The sequence below is a fragment of the Phaeoacremonium minimum genome (genome assembly GCF_000392275.1).
Source record: "Phaeoacremonium minimum UCRPA7 unplaced genomic scaffold PA7_03_scaffold_254, whole genome shotgun sequence".
NCBI classification, from domain to species: Eukaryota; Fungi; Ascomycota; class Sordariomycetes; order Togniniales; family Togniniaceae; genus Phaeoacremonium; species Phaeoacremonium minimum.
The window spans coordinates 36015-44968 of NW_006921159.1; the positions used below are offsets into that span (position 1 = coordinate 36015).

At 47.3% G+C, this 8954-nt stretch overlaps 2 protein-coding genes across 2 annotated transcripts; both read right to left on the bottom strand.

Annotated features, from left to right (window-relative positions):
• Nucleotides 1–379: 379 nt before the first annotated feature.
• UCRPA7_3184 (putative aldo keto reductase protein) lies at nucleotides 380–1150 on the bottom strand (the record flags this gene model as incomplete). The annotated part of the gene is made up of 3 exons (XM_007915743.1): nucleotides 380–921; nucleotides 989–1027; nucleotides 1105–1150. The coding sequence occupies 3 exons, from the start codon at nucleotides 1148–1150 to the stop codon at nucleotides 380–382; spliced, it is 627 nt and encodes a 208-aa protein (XP_007913934.1).
• Nucleotides 1151–8240: 7090 nt separating this feature from the next.
• UCRPA7_3185 (putative thiamin diphosphate-binding protein) lies at nucleotides 8241–8867 on the bottom strand (the record flags this gene model as incomplete). Its single annotated transcript, XM_007915749.1, has 1 exon — nucleotides 8241–8867. One exon carries the CDS (start codon nucleotides 8865–8867, stop codon nucleotides 8241–8243), a length of 627 nt encoding a protein of 208 aa, XP_007913940.1.
• Between the last annotated feature and the right edge of the window lie 87 nt (nucleotides 8868–8954).

Genomic DNA, 8954 nt, shown 5'->3' on the forward strand with positions numbered 1-8954 from the left:
TCCCGTCCATCTCTACAATTAAGTCACCGATTTTGTCTGCAATTCTATATCTTTGTAAGGTATTGTGCGCGTCATTGATGAGGGCCATTTCCTCGTCGGTCAAAGTCACAAGCCGGATATTCTCAACAACGCGAGCTTTTGACATGCTCTTTGGAATGACAGTTATGCCGCGCTGGACAGCCCAGGAAAGTGAAACAACGCCGCTCGAGCAGCCATGTTTCTTTGCAATACCTGTGAAGAGCTCATGGGACAGAATCAAGCCACCGGGGCCGTCTCGTTCTCCTCCCATGGTGCTAAGTATGGACTCTTAGTCTCGAGTTCTTATTTCGTACGGCATAATATTACAAGCAGTTGGGTAGCAGATGAGTAAAAGGTTTTCTTACCTCCAACTCATGACGTGAATGCCATGTGACCCGCAGTATGGTACCAACTTGTGATTTGGGTTCAGCGCGTGGAGTTCGACCTGATTGACGGCCGGCTTGATTTTGGCAATGTCAAGAAGCGCATCAAGTGTCTTCTGCGTGAAATTGCTGACGCCGATGGCCCTGCATGACGGGCCGGGAAGTTCTTCCATCTTTTTCCAGGTCTCAATGAATGTTGGGCTCTCGTTGATGCGCAGAGGCTTCATTTCCGGAGCTGGTGTTGTGGCCCATGGCCAATGCATGAGCATCAAATCGACGTAGCCAACATCCAGATTCTCGAGAGAGATGCGCAGGGCCTCGGCAGGGTCGTGATGCCACTGGCCCCAGAGCTTCGTCACAACGGTGATCTCGGACCGGGGAATACCACTATTCCGAATTGCACGGCCAATGACATGTTCTACCCCATAGTATTGTGCGGTATCAATGAGACGATAGCCTGCCTTGAGGGCGTAAATTACCAATTCCTCAAGGGCCTTGGCATCTTCAGTGCCGAAGCCACCTTTACGTCAGGTTGGTTAGAAGGACGGTTCTGGTTGGAATGGGAGCTGAGATATTTATTATCTTACCTTGCCAGGTTCCCAGGCCAACGGCAGGAATCTCGTCGCCTTCGTATTTAGAAATGATTTATTAGTTACACCACTCTCCTGTTAGCTCTGCCCCAGGGATACATATGCGTACATACCGTTCCCCAATTTAAAGGTCTTGATACAGACAGGTCGGTCAGCCATTGGAGGCAGCGGAAGAAATGATATTGCTTGGTTACGGATCCAATTGTAGAATGGGTTAGTTCAGCGAGTAGGAAGGGATTGATATACGTCCACGTATAATATGCGCTAAAATCTCACTACAGGGGTATCCCCCTGCTTAGCCATCCCTAGCCAGGTTTCTTCCACCTGTTACCTCGCAGAAATTCGGATGATTACACGTGCATTTTGATAAACCCTGTCGGTGAAGGCAACAACACTGATCGAACCGGTTGTCAGCTGATCAGCGTTGAGCAGATAGGCTTTACGCCCTCGGCTATCTCGACGAAGAACCTTAGTTTCAGGCCCGCATTACTTCATCTTGCTATACCACCGGCTGAAAGAAGGCCACTCACGATATTCGGTGTCTTTCTAAGACAGAAAGCTCCAGATCGCACGAGCTTGAGAAATATGTGAGAGCAGTCTTGAATGGGTGTGAAAAAATAGAATAGTGACCAACGCCAGTTTGGTATACCGATTCAACGGTGCCTTCCACGGCGGACCAATTATATCGAGGGCAAGCATTCTCGTCGTCACATGCCTGTGCACTGCATTGAGTTTGTTATCATAATTAATACAGGTTTAAAGTCCCAGTTACTAAGATACGTTTACACAAGATGGCACAATATATTCTCCATATCTAAAACGAAGGAGTTCCTATCTTTGGCTTCCTATCTGACTGGCATGTGATCATTGTTTGGAATTAGATTGGAACACCTCCCAGAAGAACTTTTAAAGCCATTGTCTTTTCGATTTCGCCTTTGCGAGCAATTAGCTCCTCCGCATCCCAATTGACCCAAATAAACTTTCCATTGAGAAATGCCGCCTCAGGTGATGCAAGCCATACTATGAAGTTGGCAGGGAGCTCAGCTATTGGCAGTTAGTACGGGAAGTGACTTTTTAAGTGGAACATGGCGCATGGCCTTCACGGCCGGGGCATTCGGTAGCTATGCAAACCACTACACAGCGGGAGAAGACTACGTACGTTCATCTTGCCCAGGCATTCCAGTCACCTTGTTCAAATCTGTAACAACGACTCCGGGTTGAATGTTGACAATGTGCAGCTCGGGATGCTCAGATGCAACATAGTCGAATAATCGAACTATCGCTGCCTTGGTCACGGAGTAAGCCACAAGTCCAGGAAGAGGCGCAATATGACCGATGCCTGAAGATATATTGAACAACTTAGCATTCGGAGCAGCCAGGGGTAGGAAACTCTGAATGGCATTGAACGCGCTCATGACGTTGACCTCAAACCCCCGGCGAAAATCATCTTCGCTGTAGCCTTGTACTGGCCCAAGTGTTGGCATTATTCCTGCCCCAGAAATGAAGATATCAATTTTTCCAACTTCGCTAGCGATGTTCGTCAAGGCTCTGTCGGCATCGGCCATGTTAGCCATGTTGGCGGGCTCGCATAGAATACGGGTGTGATGGCCAGCGGCCCGAATGTCGGCAGCGGCAGCTTGAAGGCGCTCTTTTCGGCGGCCAATGATTGCGATAGAAGCTGCTCCAGCCTGTGCGAAGGCAATAGCAGCGGCTAGCCCAATACCTGAGCCTCCGCCCGTCACAATAACGTTCTTGCCAGCTGCCGAGAGTTCAGGCCGTTTCGGAGAGATGAAAGGATATGGCTTATTGTGCCATGTCTCCGTGAAAGACACATATCCTGCAGAACTAGGATAGCCTTCTTTCAAAGACATTTTCTGAAATATGAATATCGTTCCTGATGAGACTGTTGTTTACTTGTGGAAGCGAAGAGTCTCAAGTAATTATCATGGTGCAAATATTCTGCCGAAACAGGCAGGGTTCTGTGCTGTGGAGCGAGAGCGCATAGGAAGAGCTTATTCCTTCTCATTAGGCTCTTCTTTTATCTAATTGTAAGCAAGGAGGTTCCGTCGGTGGTTATGTTGTCTAGCTATTTAATAATTAGTGGCTAGTCGCTTAGCTAATGCGTCCTTCCGCTGCCGCCGCGGATGTTCCGTAGCATGATAAATCCTCCGTCCGGGAAGAGCTCTGATTCAGCTTTCGAGGCTTTCGTTCAACACACGTCCAACGTGATAAATTTTTAGCTCTCCGGTCATTCAGTTGCTCTTAGCTTAAAATTATCTCTTTCCAGAAATTGTGTAGCCCCAACAGGATGAGTTCCTTAAGCTGTTCCCATCAAGGAAAGATTCAGCTCATGGATAAGTATTTCAACTTTGCAGTTTCAACGGAAGACCTAATTCTTGTTCTACCGCACCAAAACTGCATATAAAAGGGTTCTTTTCTCGCATTTACTTTGTTCCAACCATTGCTATTTCGATGTAGATAATTGACATCGGTCACCAAGCAGTCTCTATACTTGAAAAGCAATACGACTTGGTTTCAGGACTATTCGACAAGTATTTCGCCATCAATCCCGAACTTCGATACCAGAAGAGTGAATTCCAGTTTTTGGCTCTTTCTAAAATGTCATCACAAAGCATCAGTGCCTCGCGGCCCGCAGAGTCAATTGGGTTCGATCCAAACATCCCCAACGACCAACTCGTGACCCAGATCAACATAGATCACCTCACTCACAGAAGGAAAGCCCAGCTTTAGATTGGGAACCAAAAGGCAGAGAGATACGCGGTATACGCTGGCTCAGCACCTGCATGGAGCTATGTCACCTGCGCCTTGTACGGACTTGACACAACAGTCACAGCTAACGTCCAAGGCGCGATAATCCAGGTGTTTGGACATGTGGAACCACTGGCCTGGGTCGAAGCAGGCTTCCCAACATGAGCGCTCTAATAGTCGGCCGTGCCATTGCTGGCGCTGGAGGCAGCGGCATCAACCTTGGCTCGCTAAAATTTGTCGCAAACCTGATCGCGCCCAAGGAACGCGGTTTGTACATGGCACTCATTGAATTTTTCTGGGGCATTGGTGCTATCCTGGGACCCGTCGTCGGCGGCGCATTTTCCTTATCATCGGCGACTTGGCGCTGGGCCTTCTACATTAACCTAGTCATTGGCGCCGTTGTTGCCCCTGCTTATATCTTTGCACTCCCGTCTGTTCATCCAATGTCTGGGATAAGCATCAGGAACCACATCTTGGGCCTCGATTCCTTAGGTTTTTTCCCTGGTGCTGGTGTGTGGACTTCCTTCCTATTGGCTTTCACAATGGCTGGTGGCAGGTGGCCTTGGAACGACGAACGCAGTATTGGCACGTTTGTGGCCTTTGGTGTCACGTTGACTCTCTTTATTCTACAACAGTATTTTGCCGTCTTTACCACACCCACTAGACGAGCCTTTCCAGGTCACCGGCTCAAAAAACGTACCAAGGTGCTCCTCTATATTGAGACGGCTGCGGGCATCACGACACTCTACGTTATCATCTACTTTATTCCCATCTACTTTCAATTCGTCAACAATGATAGCGCTATTATGGCAGCGGTGCGTTGCTCCCGTTTGTCGTAGTTGCCATCATTGTGAACCTTATCTCAAGTTATTTACTGAGCACCATCAAAATCTACCTGCTCATATACTTGATAAGTAGAGTACTTTTAACCATTGGTGGAGCTCTGCTAACATTATTTCTCTATCCCAGCACGTCGACAGGTGCTATGTGCGGCTTAACTGTCGTCATTGCCTTGGGTAGCGGCTTAGCAATGCTGACAGGCTTTGCAATCGCTACACTGACTACCAAACCGGAAGATGCAGGTGCGGCAATAAGTATGCAAAATATTGCACAGCTTGGCGCTTAAGTAGCTTCACTCGCAATTGCTGGTCAGATCTTCCAGTCAACTGCTGTTGAGAACCTACAAAAGGCTCTAGCAGACCATGGGTTTTCGGAACAGGATATCAAGGACGCCGTTGCTGGTGCACAAAGTATATTATTTGAAAAGCTCGATGGGGAGCTGCGAGATGTTGCAGTGTTAGCTGTTGCCCAGGCGATCCAAAAGGCTATCATACTGGTCCCAATTGCTGTAGGCGTCATGTTGCTTGCTGCCCTCTGTATGAAGCGAGAGAAGCTGGTAGGAACCGCTGTAGCAACTGGTGCATAATAGTCATCGGTTGAGCATATGTATGATCATACTGCGTGGATATTGCTGTTTTGTCAATGACCCGTAGAAGTTATTGATCTGATAGTCCTGTTGAGCAAACTAGGTGCAGGAAGTTAGGCCAGCATGTAGACATATTCAACTACTCTTGCGTGATAGACACATCATTTCAGTTCTAAATATCTCCTTTATAAATTAGGCTCGTTGTACCCAGACACAGTATCTGAATTCTTTAATCTAAGTTTCACATAATAGCAAGCAACTTATCCATGCGTCGAATAACATACTTTGGATGTTTAGTGCTGATGGGTTGTACTATGCCTACAATTGCCCACCAATTTTGGTGCTACCACTACAACCCCTTTGAAACTCTGAACAACGGGTCTGAATGGGTGTTTTGAATCGATTGAGCAGAGCAGGACGAGATTGGGAGTCCAGAGATGTATTGAGCTGAATTTGCCCAAGAACAATCAAAATAGGTGGGCGGTTCTATGGAAATGGAAGTGATCCCTACCACCTCCTCCAGCAACTCTACAATTAACCACCAGCGGCCCTAGTATTTGTCAGCAATGTCAGCAAAATTCGACGAACGACAGCACTAGCCTTGCCCATCCCAATACCATTCTTCCCTTTAGACCACCATTTTGATCAGATAGGGTTGTTTTTCAGTTTGAATGCGAATGTTGAAATTCTATGTTTAAGTTCTCGTACAATCAAATTTACAAAAAGATAAATCCAAAATGGAGCGAGGGAAGCAGCATAGAAAGGTATAGAATTGCGCCTGAGCTAGTGAATCTTCAATCACCTTATGTTAGTACGTTGTGATAAATTACTCACTAATTTCTTCTAAGGCTTGCGACTTTTGCTATCGAAGAAAAATCAAGTGCGATGCAAAAAAGCCTCGCTGTTCTCATTGCGAAGTCTACGACTCCAAGTGCACGTATGGAACTGCTAGCCGAAAAGTTGTGCCAAAGAATCAAGCAGCTACTGGACTCGAAAATGCCATGAAGTCTCGAATCGAAGAACTTGAAGAGAAACTAGGGAATTATTTGGATAGGATCGAAAAACTTGAACTCGCAATCGCCGACTCTGGCGACAAGCACTTACTGCTGTCTACTGAAATCAACGCTAGGGGGTCAACTCACCGCCGTCACAATGCACAGGCTGGTTGGGAGCTACCTCCTTTATACCAAATCCTACCAATAGTCGAAAGATACCTTGCTACGACTAACGCCATCCTTCCACTTTTCCATCCAGGAACACTACTACACACAGTCAAGATGTGGTCCGGTACACCACAGCGGAGAAATCGCACTGACTGGGCAGTCATAAATGTCGCTCTGGCACTGGCACATTGCCTTAGTGACCCAGATGACTCGATTGTGACTGGACGAACCTCAACATATCTCAATCACACCCAATCGGTCCTTACGGAACTAATAATGGGAGACCCGGATCTTGCCGTCGTCCAGGTCGTCATTGGCATGGCAATGGTACTCCAAGCGACCTATAATCTAAAACCAGCAGCAATTCTGACTACCACTGCGCTAAACTTGGCCCACAGTCTTGGGCTACATATAAGGAATAAATCTAAACATATCGACCCCGTTATTGCGTTGCAGCGTGATCGTGTCTTTTGGATGGCTTATATTCTCGACAGAGACATGAGCATGCGAACAGCACAACCTCCCATACAGCGCGACGAGGATATTTCGTTGGATCTACCGCCAGTCGAGCCCGAAATCGACCACGCAGGCTTCGTCTTCGCGGCAGACGGCATCGTTAAAATGAATTTCTTTCGAGTTCGCGTACAACTGGCGTATATACAAGGAAAAGTATACGACCTAGTGTATTCGGTCTCGGGATTGAGCACGGGGCTTGAGGAAGCCACTGCTAAGACTTTGAATACGTTTCACCTACTAGACGGCTGGACCTCTCAGATCCCAATTGATTTCCAGGCTGCAACACTCGTGCAGACCGACCCGTTGAGTCTATCAAGACACTTCTGCGTGTTGTACTCAAGTAGCCACCTAAGCCGGTTCATCATAAGCAAATCGAGCTCCTGGGATCCCAGCTGGGTAGGCCGCCTACAAGACTATGGTAGCAAGATTATCACAGGGAAAAGTGACCAAGTTGCACCAGTGCCACAAGGGTGGCTGACCCTACTAGATGAGTCAAGGAAATTCATGGCTCTATTCATGAATGTCAATCCTAAGGACACATCGTTTGTTTGGTACGTGTTTACCATAACACCGATAATGAAGTAAAGCACATTGACGAACCTTTAACATCCAGGATGACGAGCTGTCCCTATATTTCCAGCATGGTGTGCCTGGTAGCACAGACCATATTCGACCCGCAACATGAATTCGTGCATTATGATCGTCAATTGATAGAGGCAGGCATGGTATTCCTAGATGAGTTTTCGAAACAAGCAGGCCTCGAATCACTTGAGACGCTATTTCATACCTGTAAAGAGCTTCATTCATATGTAAGAGCAGTAAGAGCCATCTCATAATGGAAATACGATCATCCCGACTATCAAGTTTGAGAAACGGACCTCAAGTCAATGTATCAATGAAATAGCACGCAATTCATATATTCAAAACCGTCTAAATGCTAAATGTAGATAGTACAAATATTCTGTGATCTTGGAATGGCGTAGTGGCGTAGCTGTGTTGCGGCGTCTGAGATGCCTTTTACCTTTATAAACGAGGAGAGGAGGGCATTCTTTCGCCTGGCATTATTTGGGAAGTCATACCGCCGCCGGGTCCTAGGAGCTCTACCGCCACGATATAGAGGTAGTGGAACACAGCGGGTAACCAGAATTCAGACCGACCTCACTGAGCGGGATGAATTACCATTCCCCGCCTAGCCTGTTACTTACATGATGATTTGTCAAAGCAGAATTCTATTAAACTGAAATCCGGTCTAGTCCCCGCATGCATTACCATTGCCAACTAAATATTAACTTGCCCCTGTTTCCACTGCCCGATTGTTTCGCCGAGGACTGTCTTGAAGAGGAACATTACAGTACTAGTAAGAATCATCGCCTAACTATGTAGCTACTGACTTGATAGCAGCAATGATGCCGTCCACGCCCAGTCCCTGAGCATTCACTTGCTCGTGTAGTCCACCGCTTCCTTCTTTGATGGCACCAATGGACTTGTATTTCGGGGTCAAGTTACGCTCAAGAAGATGGGACCCTAGTCGAGACCCAAGTCCAGTCTTCTGAGCGATAGACTCAACGACAACCACAAATGGCGAAGAGCCGTAGAGTTTGATAGTCTCCTCGTCGACAATATTCAGAGTCGGCTTGTTGATAAGACCAACGTCAAGACCTTCCTTTCTTAGACGCTCGACGGCGTCAAGGGCGCGGAATACCATATCGCCGTACGAAACGACGTAGCCAGCAGAGCCACGGCGTATCACCTCTTCTTTCCCAGGAACAAACTCATAGCCCTCGCCATAGAGCAACTGATCCGAACCTTCCTTCAGGATGTAAGGAACTTTCGATCTAATAGAGAAGATGAATCGCAGACCCTTGTCGAAGAAGACTTTCTTCACTACCGCCTTCATCTGCTCGCCATCGGCCGGAAAGTAAAGGGTCGTAGTCTCCGCATCCATCAGACCATTGTCTGCGAAGAAATGATTCAATCCGAAATGGCATGTGTTGTCAGCCATTCCTGATATCCCTGAATGCGAGAAACTGCTTCCCGTTAGCTTTTCCGTTGCTCATGACAGATAAATTGGTTGTTGTTGGGGGGGGGG